We start from the raw sequence: 27472 nt of genomic DNA, 5'->3' as shown, positions 1-27472 counted from the left end.
TCAGTTTCAAAGGCTAGATATTCACTCACCACACATCCTTAGTGTGCCCACATGCTTGGAGATACACATGAAGACGGAGTCCCTACCCCTAAAGAGCTCACAGAAAAGTAACCTGATTATTATAATGTGCATGACAAATTATATTTGCCACAAGTGCCAAGAAAATGAGGATAAATAATAAAATTGATAATAAGTCACATTTATTGAGAACTCATGTCTCTGTTTCTGTTTCTGTTCTAAGCACATTGCATCTGGGGTGAGTAACATTATGTACCATATTGCCCAGTGTGTAACAAGAGTTTAAGTCGGCAACCATTATTTTTACTATGATTTTTAAAAATAAGATCCGGGGTTGTTATCTGAAAAAAAAAGAAAAATCAGGGGGGGCAGAATATTTAAATTTTATATTATCCAGAGCAACACAGTAGAGTAGAGGAGCAACTAGCCATCTGGGGAACTGGGAACTGAGGGGGAGATGTTGGTTGGAGTGGAGTCTTCAAGAACAATTGAGGACTTGCAGACAGGGAAGGGAGGAACATTCCAGACAGGGCAGGAGCACTTGCAAAGACCTGGGCCCAGAGCAGAGGGAAGGGAGAGGCAAGGAGAGGAGGCATTGCCCTTTGGGCAGCCAGAGACAACATACAGAAGAGGAAAAGGAGGTGGTTTCCAGCTAGAAAGCAGCAGAGGGTGGGGCTCTCCCTGTGCCTGACCCAGGCACTGAGGGTGAGGCCCAGATTTTCCAAGGCTATTTGTTTGTAGGTTACATTTTTCCTGAACAGAATCCAAATTCCTTTGTTTTCACAAAGAGCACCATAGTTTCCAAAGAAAAGAAAAAACAGACTTCTTGGTCCAAGGGCTTTCCCTGAGAAATATCCTAATGGCTGCAGGCCAAGAAAGGGTTCCACCAAGCGTTGCACTCCGAGAACAATAGAGCAAGAGGCTGGAATCTTCTTCAGCGCCTACAAGAAAATGGGACTTCGAAGTCATTCCCCGGGAGATTTTTAAATATAAGTAATATGTCCTGTTGGTTCTGCCCCAACCAAACCCTCCTACTTGAAGTTCCCAGAATACTGCATGCAGTGTGAAAAGTCTATGCTTTGGCAGTCACCGTCACTTACACTGACAGTCCTTCCCCCTCTTCCCTTTAGATGAGGCCAGCCTAAAGATTCCTCCTCCATCAGCCTTCCCTGGCAACATCCCCCAGATTCTTGTCCCTACACCAGGGTCAGTGGGTGGGTGAGTGGATGGCCTTGACTTCAGTGCTGATACAGACCCATGGAGCCACCTCTGCCGGCAGTCATGCCACTGCCCTGAAAGTATAGCACATCTTCCCCGCTAACCACTCTTACCCCATCTTTCGTTAATTTTGTGAGCCAGTGATGGACCAGATGCAGAAGGTAGGAACAGTCCGCCCTGGGTGCAGATGATAAGGGGTACAATATTTGTAGCAAACTTTAACAAGTAAATAATTTAAAAATTATTTTTAAGAAGTCCACTGGTTTGGTTTTTTTTAAGATTTTTTTAAATTATTTAATTGACAGAGAGATCACCAGTAGGCAGAGAGAGAGAGAAGCAGGCTCCCTGCTGAGCAGAGAGCCCAATGCGGGGCTCAGTCCCAGAACCCAGAGATCATAACCTGAGCCGAAAGCAGAGGCTTAATGCACTGAGCCACCCAGGCGCCCCAATAAGCCCACTGTTTTAATTGTCACCATGTGCAGGCAATTCTGAACTATGTCAAAGACAAAATGTTCTTCCTCTCTGGGGCAAAAAGTATGCGGCAAAGGGCACATCTCCCTTGGTCTATCACTCATGGGAAAACTTTCCAGTTCCTGCTGTCCAGGGAGAGAGCCTGCTGTCAGTGATGGAAAGCAATGTGGGGCAGAGCCTCTCGTCAGTCACCAGTTACCCAGTACGTTATGCTGTGGGCCAGGTATCACTTTACACCTATTTTACCCAATCTTCCCACTGATCCCAAAATATATGCACCTATCTTTGGTTGTTTGTAGATGAAGAAACTGAGGCTCAAAGCGGTTAAGTGATTTGTCGAGGGTTCTACCATAGGGAAGTAGGAGAGAGAAATCCGGACCAGATCTGTGCGGCCCGACATCCCTGCTCTCTCGCCAGTGCCTAGAAGAGCATACGCACCCCACACCAGGGGCTAGAACTCCCAGCCACACAACCTCTTCTTGGGGACTTCATAGCTTAACGGAGAAAGGAACTTGTGCAACTCATGATTCAGCTTAGCATGTGACAAATAGCTTTAGGAATAAGCCAGACCAACCCCTCACTGCGGCCACCTCTTTGTTGATTTAAATCTCAAGATCCAAGAGGAGGAAGAGGGTTGGCCAGAGAAGTAATTAGCCACCGATTGGACTTCTACCAGACGCTCTCCTGGAAGCACACCCTTGTTCTCCCGCTGGAGTCTTAGCGCAAATACCTGTGAGGTGGGTCTCATTGTCCTGAGTTCTTTGAGGATTCTCAGAGGGGTTAAGTGACTAATTCAGGGTCACACACCAGCTAGTAGCCAGCAGGGCCCAGACTGAAGCAGAAGGCTCTCTGACTGAGAAGGGCACAGCAGCACCCTGATGGGAAAGGAGTGAGGAGGAGCCACAATCAAGGTCTTCTCAGGGAGGAGGCAATGTAGTAACGACAGAAAGGATTAAGGAAGAGGAAATAATAGTTCGTTAGCTTTCTCTGGGGACTCTACCATTTATAAGATGCTTTCCCACGCAGAGTCTCATTGAATCCCCATGGATTTGGCAATTGGGTATTACCTCCATTTCACAATTGAAAAAAATAGAGACTTTAATAAAGCTGTATGATTTTCTTTCTTTTTTTAAAGATTTTATTTATTTGTTTTTGAGAGCAAGAGACAGAATGAGAGGGCGCCTGGGTGGCTCAGTGGGTTAAGCCGCTGCCTTTGGCTCAGGTCATGATCTCAGGGTCCTGGGATCGAGTCCCGCATCGGGCTCTCTGCTCAGCAGGGAGCCTGCTTCCTCCTCTCTCTCTCTGCCTGCCTCTCTGCCTACTTGTGATCTCTCTCTGTCAAATAAATAAATAAAATCTTAAAAAAAAAACATGTTAAAAAAAAAAAAGAGAGACAGAATGAGAGTGAGCATGAGTGGGGGGCAGAGGGAGAAGTAAACTCCCCACCAGGCGGGGAGACCGAAGTGGGACTATATCTCAGGATCCTCGGATCATGACCTGAGCGGAAGGCAGATGCCTAACCGACTGAGCCACCCAGAATTTTCTGGAGCTCATATTAGTTCGTTGCCAAAAGAGTGCAGAGGGACTTCATCACATTTGTTCCGTGCATTTATTCACAAACAGGTGCTTTTGCATTACATGTGATACTTGAAACACCCCAAGGAGGTAGGTCAGGCAAGTCTGAGGCTCTGCAGTTAACAGAAGAAGAAGTAGAATTCAGAGAGGCTGGGGCGCCTGGGTGGCTCAGTGGGTTAAGCCGCTGCCTTCGGCTCAGGTCATGATCTCAGGGTCCTGGGATCGAGACCCGCATCGGGCTCTCTGCTCAGCAAGGAGCCTGCTTCCCTCTCTCTCTCTCTCTGCCTGCCTCTCCATCTACTGTCAAATAAATAAATAAAATCTTTAAAAAAAAAAAATTCAGAGAGGCTGAGGGACATACCCAAGAGCTGCAACTGGAGCCAGAGCACAGGTCCTTAGAGAAGCCTACCTTTCCTATCAGCCCACGTGGAACAGACCGTTTATTTACTCCTTGTGCACCAAACTTAAGCAGGGTTCCCGCAGGGTTCCCGTCGCTTGGGAGTGAGTCTGTCTCTAAGAAGCCCCACTAGCATATTGGATATCCAGGTTACCCCTCCCTCTAGAAGCTCTTAGATCCCCCACTGGTGCTACCTCCTAGTTTTGACAGTAAAAGGCAATTCTTGGGGAGCCTGAGTGGCTCCGTTGGTTGAGCATCTGACTCTTGGTTTAGGCTCAGGTCATGATCTCAGGGTTGTGAGATAAAGCCCGACACAGGGCTCCACGCTGGGCCTGGAGCATACTTAAAAGATTCTCTCTCTTTTTTTTCCTCTGCTCCTCCCTCCCCTCCCCACTCCCTCTCCTTCCTCCTCCCCTAATCACCCCCCACTCCCCCATGCACTGACTTGTGCTCTGTCTCTTAAAAAAAAAAAAATTTAAAATTTTTTTAAAAAGCAATTCTCTCAGAACTGCCCTTTTAAAAAGTTCTCCTTGGGTTCTAAAGAAAGGTATAAAATTGCTCCTCTACAAACACATTTCAAGGTTTCTTGACCAAGATACTATAATTATAAGAAATAAAACAAGGAAAGTAAAGGCTGAATAATTTACAAAGCAAGAATACCAGTTATGCACTATCTTGGGCCAGAATTCATTTGGTTCCTGAAAAACAAAAGTTAGCATGTTTGTGCTTTCAGAGACATCGTAGGCAGTCAGGGACCCCCAAAGACAGGGCAATGTGGTGGTAAGTGTCTAAGCTGAGTAAGTGTACTAAAAGAGAAAAATCAAGGCTCAGAGAGGTTAATTAATTAACATGCTGAAGGTCACCTGGTGCTCCGCAGGGTTGAAAATGAAGATGGAATCTGCCTTGATGTTGTTTCCCTGCTCTTTTGGAGTAAAGTGTGTATTTATCTGCCCCTCCAGACTGAGTAAAAGCAATGCCCAAGACCGCAGACTGCCTGGGCAGCTTGGGCCCCTGGTTCTCCCTTAACTGTCCTGGATCCCATAATCCCTATAGTCGGAATGTTGCACGTGTGAGGCAGCCCTGAGACAAAAGAGCTTCCAGATCACCCTCTTTTATTCTGCCTTATTGTATCAGATAATGTCACTGTTCCAACCACATTCCCTTGGGATTCTTTTGAATTGTTTCCCAGGGGGGGGGGGGGGTGTGCCCCCACCTCTGTGCGCCTCCACTGACCAGTGCCAGCAGCTACTCCTGGGGAAACCACCAGGTGCCACAGCTCCCTGGCCTTGGGTGGAGATGACTCTGGGATGTATCCCACACTCCAGAGACCCCCCGCCCCCCAGGAGAGTAAGCTGAACCTCCCTCCCCCTGCAGGTGGCATCTCAGTGTCATCCTCAAACTTCCAGTGAAAGTAACTTAGATTTCAGTTAAAACAACTGTGGGATGGATTAGACAGATTCCTTTATAAAGAATAAACACTAAAATGTCATCTATTTGACACTGAAAATCATTCTTCGTTGTTTTTTGATCACTGAAACTCATTTTAAAAATCAAATTATTCTTATATTTCGCTCCATAGACCTCCATTGGTTGCCAACCAAAAGCTATCAATCAAAATATGACCAAGGTGTGCAGTCTAGTTTCCTGGCTGATCAACCACGTTCCATTCATTCACTCGTTCACTCACCCACAGCAGAGCTGAACTCAAAACAAGCTGCCATGGCTCATCGTATCTCACCTACCAAATTATCACCTGACCCCAGCAGCTGTCACTGAGAACAACCCAAGACCTACCCCCAGACACTGTCCCTGCTGTCACTTCAGCCATGGTTCCTCAATGTACCCAGCTGTTTCTGCCTCAGGGATGTACCCAGTTGTTTCTGCCTCAGGGCATTTTCTCTTGCTGCCAGCTCTGCCTGGAATGAACTTCCCACAAATCTCTACCTGGCTCCCTCCCTCATGACATTCTGGCTTCTATGAAATGCTGCTTCTTCAAAGAGCCTTTCTTGACCTCACCACCTAAAAAATCATCTGCCCATCCCCCACTCCACCCAACTGTTATGGTCTTGGTCCTTCTTCATAATATTTATTACCAGTTGAACTGATATATTTATTAATTACTTATTTATTGTCTTTCTCCCCCAGGACAATGTACATGTCCTGAGAGGAGATCTTTTGTCTACCTGGCTCACTGCTATATCTATGATGTCCAACTAGCACTTGGGGGACAGGAACCAACATTTTTGGAATAAAGAAAGAATTAATGAAAAACAAACAAACTTTTTTCTCCCCAGCCTCTTGTTTATAAAATAAAACCTTGTCAGGGTTAGATTACAAAAGGAAAGGTCTGGAATCTGGGACATCTACACCTTCAATCCCATGAGGAAGTCTCTATTCTCTACCTCAAGAACCTGCAGTGGCTCCCTATTGCTTCAACAGGGGACAGTTGTCCATAAGAGCTTATACCATGGGTGAAGTCTTAAGACTATTACAGTAAAATAACCTGACAGTGACCTGTGTGTATATGTGTATATATTTAGTTCATATACATTTACTAAATGCTTGCTGTATGCCAGGCACTCCGCTGAAAGAATATAAAGATGTGGTTCAACCCCAACCACCATAATTTTGATAGTAGTGGTGGTGCATGCCCAAGGAGGCCAAAAATGGTAAGAGAGAGTGACAGAGCCAGAGAGAGAGGCTTGCGAACAACACTTAAGTGTTAATAATACCAGGAGATACTTCTACATAGGCAGGCAGGGAAAAGGAGTCAATTACATTTGTCTGGTTATAGGAGGGGTCCAAAAGACTTCCCTGAGAGAGCTGCATTTCAGCTGAATCCTAATGATGGGAGCTCACCCACCAAACGGGAGAGGATGGGGAGTGAGGGCTTTCAGGCAGAGGAACAGTCTGAGCAAAATCCAGGAGGGATGACACATTTGGGAACTATAAAGGACAAAGTTGACTGGAAGTGTGGACCATGACAGACCCAAATGAGAGGTGGTAAGCAGGGTGTTTAGACAAAAGACACAGCACTTGGAGTCAGACAGACCTGAGTTCAAGTGCTGGCTGTGTCATGAGCGAGTCACTCCTCTCTGGGCTCAAGTTCCCAGAAGTAAATGAGCTGGGGGTGGGGGTCAGATCAGCAGCTCTGCACTGGAGACAGAGGTGAGGAGCTAGAACCAGAAGCTCCAAGGAAGCTAATTTTGCCTAAAAACAAAATGCTGAAAACTTTGTCCTTTTGCTTTGATTTGTTTTGAATCATTATACTTAAATTATTTTGAATCTGAAATTATCATTAAAAGGATGTGAGCATGTTGTTTATTGAGGGTGATCTGGGTTATAAAAGAGGCAGAGAAACCCTGGCGGGGCTGATCTTAAAGACCCCTCTGCCTCTAGCCTCCAGTCCAAAGATGACCGACAACTAGGCACACAGGAAAAAGCAGAGTGGTGCCATGACTCAGACACTGAACTTGGAGTCAGACCCAAATTCCAACCCAGACTCTTCCCCCTTATTCTCTGGTGAGATAGGCAAGTGAACGAACTTGGTAAAGTGTCAACTTCTTCCACAGCATATTTTTCCCCACAGGCTTATTGGGAGGTTTATTTGAAACCACTGAATTCCAAGCAACTGGCACATAGTAGGTGCCCACATCAGCTGAGGGTAAAGTCTTTAACTGCAGCCCAGTCTTCAATTTAAACAGAGGCCCCTTGAGTGCCTACTATGCTCTGAATGCTCCCCGAAGGCCATCTCATTTACAAGGAGATCAAGATTGAATACTATGTCATCAATCGAGTTCCCTGAATTTGTCTAAAGGTGGTTTTGACCCTTTAGAATGCTTCCAGGATGAATGATGGGAACTTAGGGTACGCTGCCTGGAATCAAAGCAGGCTTAAAACCTTTCTAAAACTTAAAGCTGTTTTTTATTACTCTGGAAACCTACCCACTGCACGCTCTTATTTCTAACCATCATGTCCCCCTCTCCCCACTTTCCACATTTTAACTCAAGGCTTCAAATGCAAAAGCGAAGCTTGAAGTGATCATAACATTTAAGCGATTAATGTAACGACAGCTTATACTCGCCTCCTTGTAGGAAGATCTACATTCTCTATTTAATGGCTTGAGCCATTTACAGCAAGAGCTAGCACAGGGACCCCACAGAGGGAGGGGAGGAGAGGGAGAATTCTGCAGCTCTGACCAAAGGTGTTGTAGTCATAAGCTAGCTGGGAAATGATTAAGTGATAAATACAGTAAATTCACCCTCAGTTCTGGGAACCCCACAGTGCAGACAGTAATTCTCAGAGGCAGAAGCAATTATTGTTAAAAGGTCTGAACCTTAAGGGTGGCTGTTTCAGTCTATTTAATTGGAAGATCACTAAATGCAGATAAGGAGGAACTCAGGTGTGGGAAGCACCTACGGACACCAAGGACTATCACCTAAAATACCTAACATCTACATTTCATGGAAGTAGTTGTAGCTAGAACCCCAAACAGACAGGAAGAAGGAAACAAACAATGTTGAGTACTTCCTGTGTACCAGGAGCACATGATACATACATACATATGTATGTATACATGTGTACATATGTATACATGTGTACATACATAAAATATAATGAAATGTGTTTGGGGCTTAAGCATACCTAACGAAGGCTAGTAATCTCAGAAAGGACTCCCTGACCTTTGTTAAGGAAGTGACTGCTTGTTGTTCTTCCTGGATGTACCTCCATGGTCTAGCATAATGTGTGGTACATCCAGTAGGAGTCAGGAACATGGAGGGTGGAGCCAGATTTTGTGGATGCAAACCCTACTCAGTAGCTGTGTGACCTTCAGTAAGTAACTCAAACTCTCTGTGCCTTGGTTTCCTACTTGTGAAATAGGAGAACAGTGATACCTCCCTCATACTGTAATTGTAGCATTAAATAAGCTAATAAGTGCAAAGTGCTTAAGACATTGCTGGCAAACAATAAAAGTTGCACACATAAACACTTGTGCACTTGCCAGATACTGGGGAGCTCATCTGTCCTCACCCCTACCCTGTGATGTAAAGTGTAATAAAGCTCCCTTTTCCAGGTGGGGTAACTGAAGAAAGTACACCTGCCAGGTCAGCTAGTTCCTAATTGGCCCAACTTAAATTCCTACCCAGGCCCGCCTAACATTAAGGGGAAAACATACCATTTAATTGTTTTTTGTTTTGTTTTGTTTTGTTTTTAATATTCTAGGCCTTCACAGATAGGAAGGCATTTACTTCTCATAGCAATTACATGACATAAGGGTTGCTTACCCCCATTTTACTGACGCAGAAACTGAGAGTGAGAGCTCAAGTCATTTTCTCAAGGCCGGGTGGTTTGCAAATATCAGCCCAGACCTGACACACTGTCCGTCCCAACAGAAGGAGAGGGCCTCTGGTCCCAGGTGCCTGGGGCAAGCGCTGGCATGTCTTCCTCGCCCCTGCTGGGACTAGAGGTCCGGGCGGCGGCTCCTGAGCAGGGGATAGTTCTAATGGGCCTTTCGCAGGGCACTGTCCTGGCGCTGGGGTCCTGCGCACGTCCCCTCTCCCCTCCAAGGAAGGAAGCATCCCATGCGTTCCCACTGCTGGACCGGGCGGTGGCCCCGCCTCCGTCGGCGGAGCTGGGCTGTCCACCCACCCTCCCAGCGGGTCGCCGGTGTGTCCCTTTCGCTTTTAGCCCCAGCAGCTCTCCGGTAGCCTGCGGATTACGCAGAATAGCCCCCACTTGGCTGGCTGAGTGACAAAGCGCAGCAGTAATTGTCCTGATGAAACCTATTTGCAAACAGGGCTCCCCTCCAGCAGAAAGCACCCCAGGGCAGGGAGTCCGGAAATCGCTGTTCTCCCGCCCCCACCCCTACCCCCCCCCCCCCCCCGCTTCTGCTCCCCTTGCGGCTAGGTTCCAGCCTCAGTTTGCCCATCTGTGTAAATGGTGTCAACAGTGCTTCTGCCCCAAAGATCGAAAGGTGAAGGGTTTGGAAACAGCCTGAATTTCTTTGAAGTCCCCTCTTTTCACCGAAAATGATATATTAGGGTTTTAGATTCTTTTCCACCATTACTTGTTTTACTACGAATCTATACTTTTTAATTTGAAAAGGAGTAAAATTGCCACCCAGGAAAAATAATCTTTGGTTTATCCTGTGGTTCCCGGCCCCCTGTTTGAAATCTTCAAGGAAGCTCTGGAAGGCCCTTTCAACTCCCACTGTTAATCTGATTCGTTGTGGTTATTTTTTATTGTTTTTCTTTACCGTTAAGACCTTTTATGAGCTCACTGATGACAGGTGGGGTGGGGAAAGACTACGTTTTGCAACCAGATATGTTCGGTTAGAATTTCTTGTTCTGCCATTTTATTTTATTTTATTATTATTATTATTATTATTATTATTATTTTTTTGCCTGTGGACCCTCATCAAGCCAATTAAACCTCCTGAGCCTCATTCTCGCGTCTTTAAAATGGGGAGAATACTCCTGGCAGGTTTGGTTATTTGTCAAGGGCTTGCCTGGTGGTCAAGGGATGGGGATGCTAAGGGGTCCCGGTTCTGAGGGTCTAAGCCTGGACTTCTGCCCTCGTGGGCTCCTCCCGGCTGCCCCGCGAGCCACCCGCCCAGCCCCAGTGCTGGGCGCGCCGGCTCCCAGGCTCCCAGGCTTCCAGGGCTGCGGGTGGCACCGGTGCCGCCTCCTCCGCCCGCCCACTCTGCCCGCGGGACCCGCGGCGACCTGCAGGCGGAAGGCCGTGGCTTTATTTACACGGAAAGCAGCCGGTGGAGGCTGGCCATGTATGGACGAAACGCTGGCGGGCTGGCACCAGCGCCGGGGGAGGCCTTCTCCTGATAGGAATCTGAATAAATCAACACGCGAATGAAAGAATGCGTTGAAAGCGATCACAGAAACACGACCCACAGGCGGCCTTCGGAATCAGCCCACAGGCCCCGTCCCATTTGATAGTTTGGCCTACTGAGGCTCGAATGATTCGCGAGTTACTGCCAGCCAGGCCTCCTGCCTCCCAGACCGCACTGTCCTCGGGTCTCCTGTGTGGCACGACTTCGGGTTGAACAGGCAGTAGGATCTAGACCCTAAGCCAAGGAGGGGAGGAAGGCCCCCACCATCCCCCCCCCCACCCCGCTTTATGAGCACCAACGACGTGCTAGGCACTGTTCGTGTGGTATTTTGTCGACCTCTCACACCACGCTTTGAGGAAGGTCCTCCTATTTTTCATCTGGGGAAACTGGCTCAGAAAAGCGGTCACTTGCCTAAGAACACAAAAAGCCTGTAGGGGGAACAGCTGGGATTCAAGCACAACTCTGTCCCAGGCTCTTCCCACCCAAACGTGCTGCGGGGGAGGCCCCAGGGTAAAGCACAAAATGCGGGGCTGCGACGTCAGGAGAGCCGCACGATCACCCGGCTGTTTCGGGGAGCCGCCCCTTCCCTGGTTTTCTTTCCCAGGCAAACTGGGTGTCCAAAGCCTCCTCCAGTTGTACCTGTCAGCTGATTCGCCGCTGCCCCACCCGATCGCCTGATTTAGCAGCCGGAAGTTGCACTCCCGGTGACCGCTGACCCAGAGCCCCTAGTCGTTTCATTGCCAGAGCTAATGTCCTGGCTGGAAGACACACAGGTGCGCCCAGGGCGCGCATTTCTCCGGTCCCCGCCCGAGTTACTGCCCGAGTTACCACGCTGCATCCGGTCCGGGAGCAATTGAAACTGGTCCAGCCGCCCCTTTCCCGACAGGGCCCCGCCCACGCCCACCCTGCGGAGGCTCAGAACAGCTTTCTTCACTTTCCCTGGCCCAGCTCTCCTGCCGGGGGCGAGGAATGGAAGCTGGTTGCTCAATGTGCCTGAGGATTGTTCTGGTTCTCATGCGATTTGTCGACCAACCACGGGGGACTGGGGGGCGGGGGGAGGGGTGGCGGAGGGGCGGGGTGCAGCTCAAGCCACCCAGCAGGTACTGAGGCTTGCACACCCAGGTCCACTGAGCAAGCCCTTGGGGTTCCTGGTGTGACATCTTGGCCTTGTGCATGGCCCTCCAGAGTCAAATCCAATGGAGAAAGTGGGCAGGATGTCCAAGGCAGCCTTAGCCCTCTAGGTCCATCCAGCCAAGGGGGAGTGTGGGAGGCTGGTTTGGGGCTTGGCCTAAGGCTGGCTCACTCTCCTCTTCGTGGCCCTCCATCAGCAAATGCCCAATATCTCCAAGAACTTCCCCTGAAGCCTTAGTTCCTTTGCTTTAGACCTCTTGGCCAAGAGGAAGGCTTGAGCAGAAAAGCCAGTCAAGTGACAGAAGGAACTGACTCACAGATATTTTTCTAGTACTAGGCACTGTACTAGGCCCTGAAGATACCACCATGACCCAGACCCGGTTCCTACCTTCACCCTGTCCCAGACTAGTGAGGCATCAGGCAAGGAACAGGTCACTTTCATCTGGGGCAGGGAACCATTTCTCAGAGTGCTTCTGGGAGAAAACCCTAAACTGGCTGGGAGGGAGAGGTGGGAGGCATTAGAAGAGACGTTCTCAGATTGCAGACACTACCCTTTTCCTTCCTTCTTCCACCTTTCTGCATGCATTTCTGGATTACCTGAATCATGCTAAGAGCTCAGGGAGCAGCTGGTAGTTTTCAAGGGACAGCACATCATGGTTGTCGTGGTGTAGGGGTTAAAACTCTAGAGCTCTGGCTGTAGCCACTTACTTTGTGCTGGGTGATTTGCATAATTTCTCTGAATTTCAATTTCTTCATCTGTAAAACAGGGTTAGTGATAATACCGGCTTCATAAGAACAAGGCCTGGCCTAAGGTAGGCATCAGTGAGTAGAATCTATTGTATTATTTCGTTGTGGTTCACATGTTTCTTCTGATCGCCTGACGACGCCCTACAGCACAGGTAAGTTCATACCCATTTTACAGATGAGGAAGCTAGCTTGAACAAATCAGCAGGATTGCCCATGCCTGGTAAGTTTTCAAGACCAGGACCCTGGGGGACGAATGGGCTCCTCATGGAATTCGGGGAGATAATTTGACCTCCACCTGCCCGCCCTGAAACCCCAGATGACTGGCTGAAACGGAACTGTCTGGGGAACTTCCTTTGACCTAAATCCTGTCAGCTATCTCGGAACAGCAGCCAGAAATACAAAGAGCCCCGCCCACAGCACTTTTACCCCAAAAGGCACTCCATGCCAGGGGATTTCTCTTTCAAGGACTACTTTAAAAAGGGGAATGATAAATGCTAACTGGACACCTACTATGTGCCAGACACCATACCGGGCATGCTCCTGCGGGTTATTTCACTTCCTGTGGGGAGGGAGAGGAGGAGGTAAGAATCAACTTGCCCCCACTGCTCTCTATAATATAACTTGACATATGTACCTATAACCCTGAGTATTCCTTCTAAAAATGCAAATACAGTGATGTTACTCCAACTCCCCCACTTCAGATATCTCAGGGGTCACCCACTGCCTTTACACAAAGTCCACGCTGCAGAAAGGCGTGCTCAGCCAGCCACGTGATCGCATCTGCTGTGCCCATTTATCTTCTAACCTCCGCACATGCAATTCCCGCTTCCTGGAATGTTCTTCCTAGCTCCTCGCTTTCCTTTCCTATTTTTTCCTTGATTAAAAAAGATTCATCCTTGGGTGCCTGGGTGGCTCAGTGGGTTAAGCCACTGCCTTCGGCTCAGGTCATGATCTCAGGGTCCTGGGATCGAGTCCCACATCGGGCTCTCTGCTCAGCAGAGAGCCTGCTTTCCTCTCTCTCTCTCTCTCTCTCTCCCTCTCTCTGCCTGCCTCTCTGCCTACTTGTGATCTCTCTCTGTCAAATAAATAAATAAAATCTTTAAAAAAAAAAAAAAAGATTCATCCTTCAGCTCTCAGCTTTAGATGGCACCTCCTCCAAGAAGCCTTCTTGTCCATCCAGACAGGGCTAGGCCTGTCTCTACTGTATTGTAAGTGCTTGCTTAATGGCCTGTCCCACTAGATGGTGAGCTACTTAGGGACAGGGACGATGCTTTGTTCTGGCGTCCTCAGCACCAAACATGGTGTGGCTCATTAAATACACTCAGTAAATGTTGAATGGATGGATGAGAAAAGGTTGAGCATGAAAATTATTCCCATTTAACAGAGGAGAAAGCCAAGTCTCAAAGAGGGCAAAAATGCCTATCTAAGGTCAGATAGCTGGTTAAGGGGTGAGTTAAGCTAGAGATAAATCCCTGCCAATTCACTCAGTGTTCAGTCACCATTTCACTTATATTAATGATAATACAGGGGCACCAGTGTGGCTCAGTCAATTAAGCATCTCTTAGTTTCAGCTCAGGTCATGACCACAGGGTCTTGAGATCGAGTCCCGTGTTGGGCTCTAGGCTCAGCACAGAGTTTGATGGAGATTCTCTTTCCCTTTCCATCTCCCCCACCTCCACCTCCTCCCTCCACCGCTCCTGTGTGTGATCTGGTGAGCTCTCCCCAAATAAATAGATAAGTCTTAAAAAAAAAAAAGAAGAAGAAGATAATACAAACTGCTTCTAAGATTTCTCATCAAAGTTGCTTCTACCACTGGTTTTCAATATTGCACAGAAACAGGACCCAGGTCCTGTTAACATGTGATGTGATAATTATAAACACTAATCATCAAATCAATAGGTAGTCCCAGGTGCCTAAGACATATTATACCTCATAACATCTTCCAGAAGTCAACACTGTGAAGTATTTAACAGATTAAAAAGCTGTTTCCGAGAGGTTCAGTCCTTTGCCCAAGGTTCCATGCCTTCAAATCCAAGTCAGTCTCCAACTCTAAAGTCCAAGTTCTTTCCACCTCCCCAGGCAGCCTCCTGACCATGACCCTGAGACCAACTCTCAAGTGGCCCTTGTGCTCCAACTGGGCCCTTTTCTCTCTTGATGGGATACAGATGAGATTCTGTAACTATTCATGGTCCTCTGGGCTTAGCCCAAGTGTCATATTAAGGCTGGCATTTTTCTCTGGTCACCCTTCTCTTCTCCCTTTGGGTTCCAGCATCTTCCCTGGCTCTACCTCTAGAGAAAAGACAAGGCATGGGAAGCGGTCATTGTTCCTTGTTCCAGTAAATGACCCCCTTGAGAACCAGGCAGGTAGGGGCAGATCCTCACATTCTCAGATGTCTCAATTAACAAACTCTTTTGCAATTATACACACCCTTGGCCAGAGCTCCCACAAACTTTCCTGACTCCTAGGAACTGTTCCCCAACTCTAGGGTCACTCCAAGAGCTTCCTTAAAGTGTCTGCATTAATTTATTTGCTCAATGTGTCTCTTTTAGTGAACAGCGCTCCCCGTGGAGCCCTGGCACTTTTTCAACTCTCTGAGAGGAGGGGCTGCCCTGAAAATCTGTTCTAGACTAGAAGGTCCATGAGGCAAGTGCTACCTCCATCACCTGACACATGGTAAGCCCTTAGTAAGTAATTGTTGAACAGCTAAGTAGCTAAATACCAAAAAATCCATTCATCTCTTAAAAATTTCTTCTAGTGCTCCACTTAGAGATAGGATTAGAGCATGTTGAGTCAAAAGAGACCCTAAAGGAAAAAATTACCTACTTGAATCCCCTCATTTTACAGAAGGGGAGACCCAGAGAAAGGAGATTCAGAGTTCTGGGAAGAATCTAAAGTACAACCCAAGCTTCCTGACTTTTGCCCAGTCCCTTCTCGGTGTTGGGACCCTGCTCAAATGTCATAAACATAGTCCCATTTAATCGTCACAGCCACCATCTGGGGACAGGAGAAAGGAAGAAAGCGCAGTACCACTGCCAAACACTACAAGAAAACACTGGGGCTCAGAGGCGAAGTGGAGAATACCCAAGGTCACACAGCCATAGTCTGGGGCTTCCTCCACCACAGCCATGCCAAGAGCTCATTCTCCCCCAGTCTCTCTGCCCGTTGCTCTCTGCTTTCATGAGCCTTAAAAGAGATTTGGAAAGAACAGGCCCTAAAGTGGCAAAGACCTTCATCTTTATTATTCCCTCCACTTCCGGAAGGTTTGGTCAATCTGCCTGCCCAATGCAAAAACTAAGAACATTCAGGTATGCAAAACTGCCACCTCTCCAAAGGGCTAGTGGCCCAAATGCTTGTCTCAGAGGCCAGATGGTCTCAAACGGCGCTGAGGACATCTCCTTGCTACGGTGACACTGTAAGTGGGGACTCGGAGTCTTTGGGAGACTATTAGAGTCCATGTCCAATCTCAGAGGTCCTTCTGGACTCTGAGCACAGCAGGCCTTCTTGGTGATAGGCTCATCCACACCCCTGGTCCAACCTTCACTGTCATGGCTGGTGGCACCCCAGCAGCAAAGAACTATCATTACAGCAGAGAAAAGTCTCCAAAGGAGGCCAGATGCCTTGGGAAAAACACCAAGAGAAAAAAAAAAGCCAAATAAGTGAGAACAGCCATGCACTACCCTCCTAACATCACACTCAAGGGACCTGAAGCGAAGATTTTTATCTCTGGGACAAAACACTGCAGTTACTCAGGAATGAAGAGATAAAGCATTTCTTTTTCTAAAAGAGCAGGGGCAGAGTCCATTCACGGCATCCTGGGTCCGGAATAAAATATCTTACTAATGACTTGAATGGCCTGCCGTTTGGCCAGCACTGGGCAGGAGCCCCGGCTCTGCTCCACAGCAGCAGAAAGATCTCAAACAAATGGTGCCACCTTCCTACATTTGTCTCAGGGGCTGAGCAGAGATGCTCATGGTGCCTCCTCCGCAGGGTTTGCGGGCATTAAGCAAGGTCATTGTTGTAAGGCACCCAGCACCATGACTGGCACAGAGTGGATGCTAAACAAATATTAGTTCCTTTTTTTTTTTTTTTTTTTTTTTTAAGAATAGGGAATGAATTGTGCTTTGGAAATAGAATAGTCATGGAAAAACCCAAGGGCCCCCAGTGAAGTAAAGTTCCACCAGGACTAAACAGAGCCATTTCCCAGTCATTTGTTCAAGGACCAGCCCTCACCCATGTGACTGGCTTCCCACACAGAGGGCTTGTATGCTTCCCTTCCTGTTCTCCTTGCATGGGGCCTTGCCAGCAAAAACGCACTTAGCTACTCAAAATGCAATCATTACGACTCACCCAGCAGGCACAGCAACGCGCTGGCTGACATGTGCGTACACATACGAAAAATGCACGCAATGTGAGGCAGCCCGATAATACGTGTGGCTCCTGTCCACGGACCTTCAGCCAGACGGCAGGGCTGCGTGGAGAGAGCCGGAACTTCGCAGCTGGATCCGGGTGGGCCCAGAGCTGTTTCCTTCCTTTTGACAGTGTGATCCAGGGCAAGTCAGTGGAAGGGTCAGTCTGAAAAGTATTACGATACTTAGTGATGGGTCTTGTTGTGAGGATCCTAGGAGACAATGTCTGTCAAAGAATGCTCTAGAACACTTCAAGAGAGTTATTGCAGAACCACCAAGAATCTGACAGGGGACGGGAGTCCCCTGCTGAGCTCACCTTCTTTATAGTGTTTTACCCAATAAAGTGGCCTCCTCTGTTACTCAACTCCTTTGGGGCTTTTGCCTCTGAGTGGGAAGACTTAGACCCTAGCTGGCTTTGCTCTGCTCTGGACCTCTTTTTGTTTTGCCTCAGTAAATGAGCCAGCCCACCATCTGAGTGGGAATGCCGTGTTTCCCGCCTACGGCTCTCTCCACCCACCACCGACACTCCCCATTGCCCAGTGCAGCCTGGGGATGGCGGGTCCTCCGAGAAAACTGCGAAAGAATCAAATTCATCTTCAGCCTCAAACCTCTTCCCCAACTCTCTCCCTCCTTCCTCTGCCTCACCGGGGCCTGGTTGGGTGGGACGACCGGCAGGGAGTGGGAGGGCAGGGACAAGGAAGGGCATGAGAGTGACCCTTTGGGTATGGACCTGGATCCGGATCCTCCGCAGATTATCTGGGAATAGGAACCAAACACACAAACAAAAAAAAATCACTGCAAAAAATGGAAATTCTCTCCCTCCTCTCCTCTTTTTTTACTGGAAAAACTGTCAGGTGGAAAAGGAAGAAGGTGAAGTGAAGCAGTCCAGACCTGAGACCGGTTAGAACTTGAGAATCCTATTGGCAACTGTTTTGCATAATGCTTTCCCCAGCTTTGTCTCATTTCAACCTTCACAACGTCTTGGGGAGGCAGATCCTCTTGGCCCATTCTGTGGATGGTAAGACTGAGAATAAAAGAAGCAAAGTCATTTGCTCGAGATCACACAGCAAGGAAATACCAGCTATGGGGCTCAAACCTGAGTCTGCCTTCTCTAGATCCCAGGCTCTTGCTGTATGTAATTGGGGTCATGTTTCCACAGGACCAAAAAGGAATTCTGAGTCCTGGGTCCATCTCAGACTCGCCTCTATCCAGCCCCCACCACTGACCATCCATACACCCAAGCAACCTCGGTGGGGTGCACGTGAAGCTACTCACTGCTTCACCAACTTACACTCGGGATTCATGCACTTCCCTGTGTATGTGAACTGGTTCTTTTAAAAAGACACGACATGACAAATACGATCTTAAAATCCATTGGGACATCACTTTTCACCAAAGGCTTTTTCTACTTTTTATTTGTAAAAGCCCCCTATACAATTGGACCCCTTGCCTGCCTCTCCAGCCCACCACCCCCACTCTGTGCAGAACCCACAGAGGCCAGGCTCTCCTTCCTCTCTTCCCAGTGCTCTTCCCTCCTTCAGCAGGCGGTCCTGCCTCCAGGAGTCTTCTCTGACCGCCCCTCCTGCACAGTTGGGACCTAGACCTGCTCAGCCTCCCAGCACCAGGGCCCACCCCCTGCACAGCCCTGCCGTTCTGAGCTGGAAACGCCTGTTTCTCTGTCTGCCCGCTACCCGTCTGTGAACTCCTTGAAGGCAGGGCCTGTACTCCCTAATTCCCCGCAGCAAGCTCAGCAGAGGCCCAGCAAGTGTTTCCGGATCAAAGGACGAATGAATCAACTCCCTGCCCACCTTCCAGTAGTGCTTGCCTCCCTCTTGACTGGAAACCCTGCTTTTTGAGCTGTACACTCCGTCCCTTTGCCGAATCCGAAATTCTGGGGCAAGGGTAGGTGGGGAGTGGGGATGCTGTAGTGGGTTAGGTTGAATTATGTCCTCCAAAAAGATATATCTAACCCTCTGTACTTAGAAATGTGACCCTATTTGGAAATAGGGTCTTTGCAGACATCACTATGGATCTCAGGATGAGATCATTTTGGGGTTAGAGTGGGCCCTAAGTCAGCCATGTGAAGGGGGAGGCAGGGGTCGGAGCAATGCTACCATAAGCTGGGGGTGGCAAAGAATGGCTTCTCCCTTGGAGCCTTCCATGGGAGCATAGGGTTCTGGGCCTCTAGACCTGTGTGAACATAAATTTCTATTGTTTGAAGCCACCAAGCTTGTGGCATTTGTTCCAGCGGCCCTAGGAAACCCGTATTAGCAGCAACTGTGTCTCTCATGGCTGTGATGTCCCAGTCCCCCCTTCCCCAGGCTCTTCAGAAACCTCGCCAGGCAAACAGTCGGGCCTCCGTGAAAGCCTTATGAGGTACTGAGTCCCGAAGGCCTTGTCTGGATTTGCAGCTGGGTTACCTATTCTAAAAGTTGACTGAAGCCAATGCAAGGTTATCCCAACCCCACAGTCAGGTAAGTCAGTCAGCATGGAAGGCACTAGCATGCTGCCTGTGAGGTAGCCACTCTATGCTCTACGTGTCACATTCGGTCGTCTTCCGCTCAAGATGTATTCTTTTTTTTTTTTTTTTAAATTACTTATTTATTTGAGAGAGAGAGAGAGAGAATGAAAGAGAGCATAAGAGGGGAGAGGTCAGAGGGAGAAGCAGACCCTCTGTCGAGCAGGGAGCCCAATGCGGGACTCAATCCCAGGACTCCAGGACCATGACCTGAGCCGAAGGTACTTGCCCAACCAACTAAGCCACCCAGGCGCCCCCCAAGACGTATTCTTGAGTATCTTCTCCAGGCCCATCTTCAAGAAGAGGGAACTGAGGCTCGGGGGGTGGGGCAACCCACTTGAGGTCTCACAGAGCTCCCACTGCGGGTGTTGGGTCTCCAGCCCTGGGTTCCCAGGGCTGTCCCTCACCTCACTAAGCTACCACACTTTGTGACAGGAACAGAATCAGGACAGGGAGAAGGAAGGGGAGGGAAAGGCCAGTGGAGGAAAGGGGTTCAGCTAGCCAACTTTGTGTTTTTGCTTTCCCAGGTTGGGAATAATTAGGTATCCTGCTTCTAACTTTCCATGTGTTGTGGTGGTGTCAGATGTAAACCTTGAGTGATCCTTATCTATGATCGGTATGCATCTGTATGAGCGGAATTAATCATACTGTAAAGCTGCCATGGGAATTCCAGACAGCCCTGAGACCACGGCAGGAAGGACGAGTATGAGCGGGGGCACATCACCGCCACACACGCAACAACACTGGTCCCAGGGGCGCAAGCGTGAAGGGAGTGGGTCCCTGACGCTCCTCCTCGCTGCTCGTTGCCTTGGTTTGGGTAACATACATGCTGGTCAGGGAGCCATCCAGGCCTGGAGTCACTTGGAGCATTGAAGCGGGCTCTTCCTGGGCATTTTGGAGAGAGGCCACACACTTCCAGGCACACAGGAACTATTTATGGAGTGCCGACTATATGTCGGGCTCTGGGGACACAGCAGAAAGAGATCGAACGGTAATAACATTGTACGGTGACAGCAACAACACGTATCCTGGTGAACATGTCATGATATGGGTACCTGTGGATTTGCTAGGTTCTGTGCCTGACACTAATATAACATTGTATGTCAGCTATCATTCAATTAAAAAAAAAAAAAGAAAGAAAAAAGGGGAGGATCAAAACGAAATCTATTCCTATAAAGCTTAACATTCTACTGGGGGCAGGAGGAGAGAGAAAATAAAAGTAAATACATAAATACATACTATTTCACTGAGAAGTGAGAAGGACAGTCGAATGGGGGATTGGGAGAGACTGGGGGTGCCATGTCATGAAGGTCATTAAGGAGTGCCTTCCTGATAAAGTGACAGGTGGGCAGAGGCCTGAGGAGGGGAGAGTGAAGTCTGCGGATCCTTGGAGGCGGAGGGAACTGCAAGTATGAAAGACCCAAAGGTAGAATGTGCTTAAAAAGTTCCAGTAATGGTCTGAGGCTGGAGCCTCTATTCATGGGAGGAATCTGAAGCCCAGAGAAGTTAAGTAATTTCTCCAATGTCACACAGTCAATATGGGAGTGCTGGAATCAGAGTCGAGAGATTGTCTAAGTCCAAAGCCTATTCTTTCCAAACCTGAATCTGGCTGGGTGCAGAGAAGATTATCAACATAGTCTGTGACCTTAAAAATGTCCCTGACTTACAACAGCCTCATGAGGTCAGAACTGTTACTGTCTCTATTTTTAAGAATGAGAAAATGGATGCCCAGAGAGGTTCAGTGATTTGCCCAAGTCACAACAGCTGGTAGGTGGCAGAGCCAAGATTCAGGACTGCTCTACCTCCTCATATCTTACCCACAGCTCTGTGTTATTACATAACACCATTGTTTTGAACTTTAGTAAAATATATTTTTAAACTTCATTTACAGATAGGCAGTAGGCAAGAAAAGCATCAAGTTATCTAAGCAGACCAGTACTGCAAGACTTCTTGAAGAACGTACATAGGTGTGCACATGGGCGCATGCGCACACACATTTATTGACATGTATACGTACATATACGGATATGGACACACCCATACAGTGCATGCATACACAACATTCCAAAGTCAATTACTTCCTAAATTAACCTCTGTTATCTGGGTCTCTGGGGAAGTTAAGTCATTTGCCCAATTATGATGAGCTGCCAAAGCCATCTTGTCCATTCCCAGGAAGTACATGGATGTAGTCTTCAGATTACTTCTTAAAAAGTCAACTGGAACGCTCTGTTACCATTTCCTTGAGAAGCTCAGGGAAGGGGTGGTAGCAGAAAGGTTGAAATGTCAAATATTCATCCCTTGGCAGTAGAGGACTCCTGAAAACACCAATTCCCAGTGTCCTGCTTCTTCTCCGGAAATGCAGACTCAACTACTCTGGTAATTCAATTTGGAGCATCAGGAGGCAAAAGACTCCTGTCAAGGGGTGCTGTGGTTTAGGGAAAATGAGTGGAAACTCACTTTGTCCTCCAACGGTCCTGAGTTCTAAGCTGGTTTCCAGCCCTTCCTGCCTATGTGATCCCAAAGAGGTGAGTGGTTTCCCCTATAAACAAAGCAGCAATAATATAATACCTACTTCTGAGCCATCACGAGAATTATAAAGATCCCTTAGATCAAGTGTCAAGCACACAGCTGACGTTGATAGAGGGCAAAGTTCAGAGTCTTGACCTTTCCCCTACAAGGTGGAGAGTCACTAACTTCCAACCCATAGAACCTACAATTACTATCTCTGGCCACCATGGGAAGAAGTTTAAATGAGGCGGATGGGGGGAGGCAGGCAGATGTTTTCACACAGAAAGGCAGGCCCAGGCATCATTACCATGTTGCTAGGTAGTGTTAAGCCACCCACCTAGCCCCAGAGTGGGCAGCAATTAATGTAATTAGCACAGTGATGAGTGTCCTCTGCAACGATAAACAGCTCGGTCCTGCAGAACTTGACAGACCTGCTGGTCCCATGGGGCTCCTGACCTTGAGCGTCCACTTGGGGAGTGGTGTAGTACGGTTTAGAGGAAAGAGACAGGCTTGGAGTCAGATGGAACCAGAAGTAAATCCTGTCTTTGCTAGTTCCTAACCATGTGTCTGAAGGCAAGCTGTGTCCCCTCTCTGAGTCTTCATCTCCTCATCTATAATATGCGACTAATAATATTTTCACATGATTCTTAGAGTTACTTCTACCATCACCATCATCACCATGGAAATCTCCAAACTGGGCTGGTACTGAAGTGGCAAAGGGTGGCCATAAACATTGCTCGTACCTAGTGCTGGAGCAGCCCCATATTTCTCTGGCCAAAGTCAGAGCAGGCAGCACTGATCTGACTGGCTTTAGGGAAACTATTGGAGTTTGGAATGCAAAGCATATTGATACCTAGAATAAAAAGGGAGAGAAAGTACCCCTTGATTTGAACATTTAAGATAATGTTATAAATAATTACCACTAGCATTATCAGCAATACCACCACTTACGTAAAACAAAAGCACCATGGCAATCTGGCGGTTGGTAATAAAAGCACAAAACCTGCTTCTATCTTTGTATCTAGCCATTCCATCTTCAGAATTAATACCCTTAAAAAAGAAGTTAAAAAATCCAAAGGTGGTTATGTATAAGTAAGCATATGGTAAGGTTCTTGATAATCATTAAGAATTCGCTAATTTGGGATGCCTGGGTGACTCTGCCTTTGGCTCAGGTCATGATCTCAGGGTCCTGGGATTGAGACCCGCAACCAGGCTCCTGCTCAGCGGGGAGCCTGCTTCCCCCCTTCTTTGTCTGCCTCTCTGCCTACTTGTGATCTCTCTCTGTCAACTAAATAAATAAAATCTTTTAAAAAAGAAAAAGAATTCGCTAATTTGTCCAACAGTTACTAAGTGCCTACTGCTACCAGAGATAAAGACTTTGAGTGTGGGGACACACATACACTCAGGATCCATTGAAATGAAGGTTCTGAAAAGGTCTGTAAACAGAATAAATCAAGAGGGAGGAATCTATAGTGAAACTACAAGCAAAACTGAAGCATAATCCCTGAGAGCCACATGGATTCTTGGAAACACGCATGTGAATTGCTGTTAAATGAAAGAGCAAAGTTGGGGCGCCTGGATGGCTCAGTGGGTTAAAGCCTCTGCCTTCAGCTCAGGTCATGACCCCAGGGTCCTGGGATCGAGCCCCGCATCGGGCTCTCTGCTCAACAGGGAGCCCGCTTCCCCCACCCCCTCTCTTTCTGCCTGTCTCTCTGCCTACTTGTTATCTCTTTCTGTCGAATAAATAAATAAAATCTTTTTTTAAAAAATGAAAGAGCAAAGGAAAAACAGAAATAATCATAGGACTCAGAGAATGTCAAAACCAGGAAGGGCCTCAGAGAACACCAAGTCCAGCAGTTCTCAACCCTTCCCATGGTGTCTTGGACAGGTAAGACTCACATAGCCTTAACAGCCTAGGCAGAGAAAACAATTTATGGGCTAATAATAATAAACATTTCCAGCTGCTAGCTGTCACTCCACTGTTTTCTCTCCCACTAGAGACAGCTTTTCAGTATCCCAGGGTGTAAGCTGAAGCTATTAAAGGGATAACCGTGAATCCACTCTAATTTGTTTAATAAAATGGAGGTTGGGAGTCAACACTGCAGTGGAGAGTCAGTGATCTGGCCCAGGCCTTCATGCAATTGGTGGAGAAGCCGAGGCCCCAAGTGACCCATCTAACCTGTCATGCTAGCACATACTTCTTGCCCAATCGGTATTTGCTGAACGAGGATTCGTGAATGAACAGGCAAATGAGATGACATGACCCAGGTTACCCAAGCTGTATGTGGCTAGTAACACATACTGTTTGAAACTTAGGGATTGGGAGTGAAGTTGTTTGTTTGTTTGCTTATTATATGGAATGCTTCACAAATTTGCACGTCATCCTTGTTCAAGGGCCAAGGTGATCTCCTCTGTAGTGTGTTCCAATTTAAGTATATGTGCTGCTGAGGTGAGCCCTGGGCGTGAATTTGGAATGTGGAAGTGCATGATCATTGTATTTCCTTTCTTTATTTTGCTCAAGGGTAGTCTGGGAAATACAGCAACTATCCAACAGACATGGCAGTGTAGACGGAGCCATAGGAAGAGCCTGAAAAGACACGGAGTTCCAGAATCTTCAAGATATGGATAATACCAGGGGCACCTGGGTGGCTTAGTCATTTATGCAACGGACTCTTTGGTTTTTGGCTCAGATCGTGATCTCAGGGACCTGGAATCGAGCCCCGCCCATGCTGGGTGGGGGGGGGGGGTTCCCCACTCAGTGGCAGGGGGTCCCCACTCAGCAGGGAATCTGACTGGGGTTCTCTTTCCCTCCCTCTCTCTCTGCCCCATCTCCCCACTCTCCAATGTCCCATGTCCAGTGCTTAAAAGCCACAACAGAGATTCCCCCCCACCACAGTAGACTCTTTAACTGACCCATGGAGAAGAGATGATCTTTTAACAGAATTGACCTAGTGCAGAACCCATAGAAAAAGTCCTCAGTTTGCTGATCACTGGTGATGGCTCTTCCCTGCCTTTTCCTTTTCCCAGAACGCCCTTCCCAAACCACTCTCCTCTCCCAGGGTTGACATTTATATCCTTTATATTTTAGCCCCTCTGTAGAAAGGCCCTTTTGGATCATCCCCTTTAAGAAGATCTTCCATTTTTGGGGACGCCTGGGTGGCTCAGTTGGTTAAGCAGCTGCCTTCGGCTCAGGTCATGATCCCAGCGTCCTGGGATCGAGTCCCACATCGGGCTCCTTGCTCAGCAGGGAGCCTGCTTCTCCCTCTGCCTCTGCCTCTGCCTCTGCCTGCCATTCTGTCTGCCTGTGCTCGCTCTCTCCCTCTCTCTCTCTGATAAATAAATAAAATGTTTAAAAAAAAAGAAGAAGAAGAAGAAGATCTTCCATTTTACTTCCTTAAAGCCAGAAGTGTTTGGAAATCTTCTAGGTCAGTAGCTCAACTGTCTCCCGACTCCCCATCAGGTAACGTCCAATATCCTGCTAGGTACACCACCAGGAAAACAAAGTTCCAGATCACAGGCAATTCCCACCTGGCTTTTTTTCACTCCTAACACATGCCGCTTATTATGATTTCATATTAATTTATTTATTAACTCTATATAGCCACTATAATACTAGTGATTACAGTTGACATTTACAGGACACTTACTGGGTTCAGTAGTCATCAAATCATTTACTATCCATAACATCCCTCTGAAACAGATTCCCTTGTGATCCTTATTTTATAGATGAGGAGATAGATTCAGAGACGGGAATTTGACCCAATGCATATTGTGCGTCAAGGACAGAACCGGATATCAGAGTCAGACGATCTGGCTCCAGAGGTTAAGGGCTTGACCTCTAGGTGACATAGAAGCACCATGAGGGCAGATTCCATGTCTTTTCTTGCCCGTCACTTCATTCCCAGGACCGTGTATAATGTGTGATATGGGATAGGTCCTCAATCAGTATTTGTCAGAAGAATGAAATTAAGGGAGGGCGGGGTGAGGAAGGGAAGGAAGAAGGAGGACTGAGGAGGAAGACATGCCACTAGCCCCTTCATGCTCTCCTGTCAGTAAAGTAGGGCTGGGGCCCACTGAGGAATCCCTGCCTCACTTGGGAGCGACAGAGATGCTGGAGATAGAGCTGAATGAGACAGTGTCCCTGTCCTGGCAGAGTGCTGCATCCTCATCTCAAGGTGGTCCATTGCTTCCGATGCTCTCAGGAGAGCCCAGGGCCCTTCCCTGCTAGCAAAGGGGGTTCAGCTGTAATGCAAGCATTCTCCTCCAGGCCCCTGTGGAGGCCCTCAGAGCACACCAGTAACTATGACAGAGCCCTCTATCCCTAGAAGACACAGACTAGTGAGGAAGAGGAACCCTGGAACCAAGGAGAGGAGGGGTTGTGGCCCAGCCAAACGGGGAAAAGAGGGAAGGCACTGAGTGTCTTCTGCCCCTGGGAGTCTCTGCTTGCTCAGCTCATGAAGCCCAAGACAAGGGCAAGCTCATGGTTGTGAACTGAACCCCTCACTTTCCACATCAGCCTATGTGGCTGCCCGGCTCTACTACACAATATTGTGACACGTGTGACTTGAAGACACGCTAAGATGGATCACAAGAGGAATGAGAGCCTCGTTCTTTCACACTGATTTTTCTCCGGATGTTACCATTTTGTTCCACTGAGGAACAGCAGCGGAACAGAAACTGTCCTACTCAGGGAAATGCAATCACCTCAGAGTCATACAGAACTGGGGGACTGGGGGCACCTGGGTGGCTCAGTGGGTTAAGCCGCAGCCTTCGGCTCAGGTCATGATCTCGGGGTCCCGGGATCGAGTCCCGCATTGGGCTCTCTGCTCAGCGGGGAGCCTGCTTCCTCCTCTCTCTCTCTCCGCCTGCCTCTCTGCATACTTGTGATCTCTGTCTGTCAAGTGAATAAATAAAATCTTTAAAAAAAAAAAAAAGAACTGGGGGACTGGGCATAGTGCCCGTTCACCCCCCATCCTCCCACTGGGCTGTCTGCCTACACTGCCTTTCGTAAAAGAGCTTATTGCTTGGTGTGCCCCCCCACAAGTCTTCAAGCACCTGCCCTCCACCCCATAACTCAGCAGTCTCATTTCTCCCTTGTGCCTTCCATCAAGTAAGCGTCACCAGTTTTAAGGTCAAGTCCTATATTTGCTAGTGTGTGTGTGTGTATGTGTGTGTGTGTGTGTGTGTGTGTATTTAACGGGTCTTTCTAGTTCTATTATTTCTATTAGGATGCTTAGAGTTTTATCTTAGCATTACGGTTACGATATTGCACAGGTTTTCAGTGGTCTGCCTCAATCTCATTTCTGTTACTTTTTAATGTGCAACTCTGCAGAACACCAAGCTTTGCAGGGACTTCCATGTCACATTATAGCAGAAATGCCTGTGGCAGTGCATCAATGGCTTTTCCACCTGCTACTATGCCATTCCTTACCCAAGTTCCAAGAAATCTGGGGAAATGGCAATTATCACCTTCAGACGAGGGAACTGAGGCTCAGAGACGTTTAGTGACTTATCCAAAGGTGATGAAATACTACTGGAATCCAAGTCTTCAAGTCCATTTACCCAGTTTTCACCGTACCCACAATATTTAGCACATTTTCTAGATATATGGTAAGCCACTGATCAGCAAATTATT

General features: G+C 47.9%; 1 protein-coding gene and 1 long non-coding RNA gene across 3 annotated transcripts in view; both read right to left on the bottom strand.

The window, feature by feature from the left end:
- LOC309842854 (uncharacterized protein) overlaps positions 1–27472 on the bottom strand; it is a 137570-nt gene that overhangs the window by 97161 nt on the left and 12937 nt on the right. Inside the window, exons 3-4 of one of the 2 annotated variants that reach the window (XM_082687737.1) lie at positions 17703–17835; positions 16753–16977 (exon numbers count right to left, since the gene is read on the bottom strand). In XM_082687737.1, coding sequence (XP_082543863.1) covers positions 16753–16977; positions 17703–17819 — 342 coding nt within the window. In that variant the 5' untranslated portion in view covers positions 17820–17835. The remainder of the gene's footprint in view (positions 1–16752; positions 16978–17702; positions 17836–27472) is intronic. The other variant, XM_082687736.1, reaches the window with a different exon arrangement.
- Positions 398–9291, bottom strand: LOC309842860. Its single transcript, XR_014299805.1, has 2 exons — positions 8965–9291; positions 398–959 (listed from the first exon to the last, which is right to left on the bottom strand). It is a non-coding gene; the product is annotated as an uncharacterized lncRNA (long non-coding RNA).

Source organism: Mustela nivalis (assembly GCF_964662115.1).
Source record: "Mustela nivalis genome assembly, chromosome: 10".
NCBI classification, from domain to species: Eukaryota; Metazoa; Chordata; class Mammalia; order Carnivora; family Mustelidae; genus Mustela; species Mustela nivalis.
The sequence above is the reverse complement of the archived record's forward strand: the minus strand, read 5'-3'. Positions and strand labels throughout refer to the sequence as shown.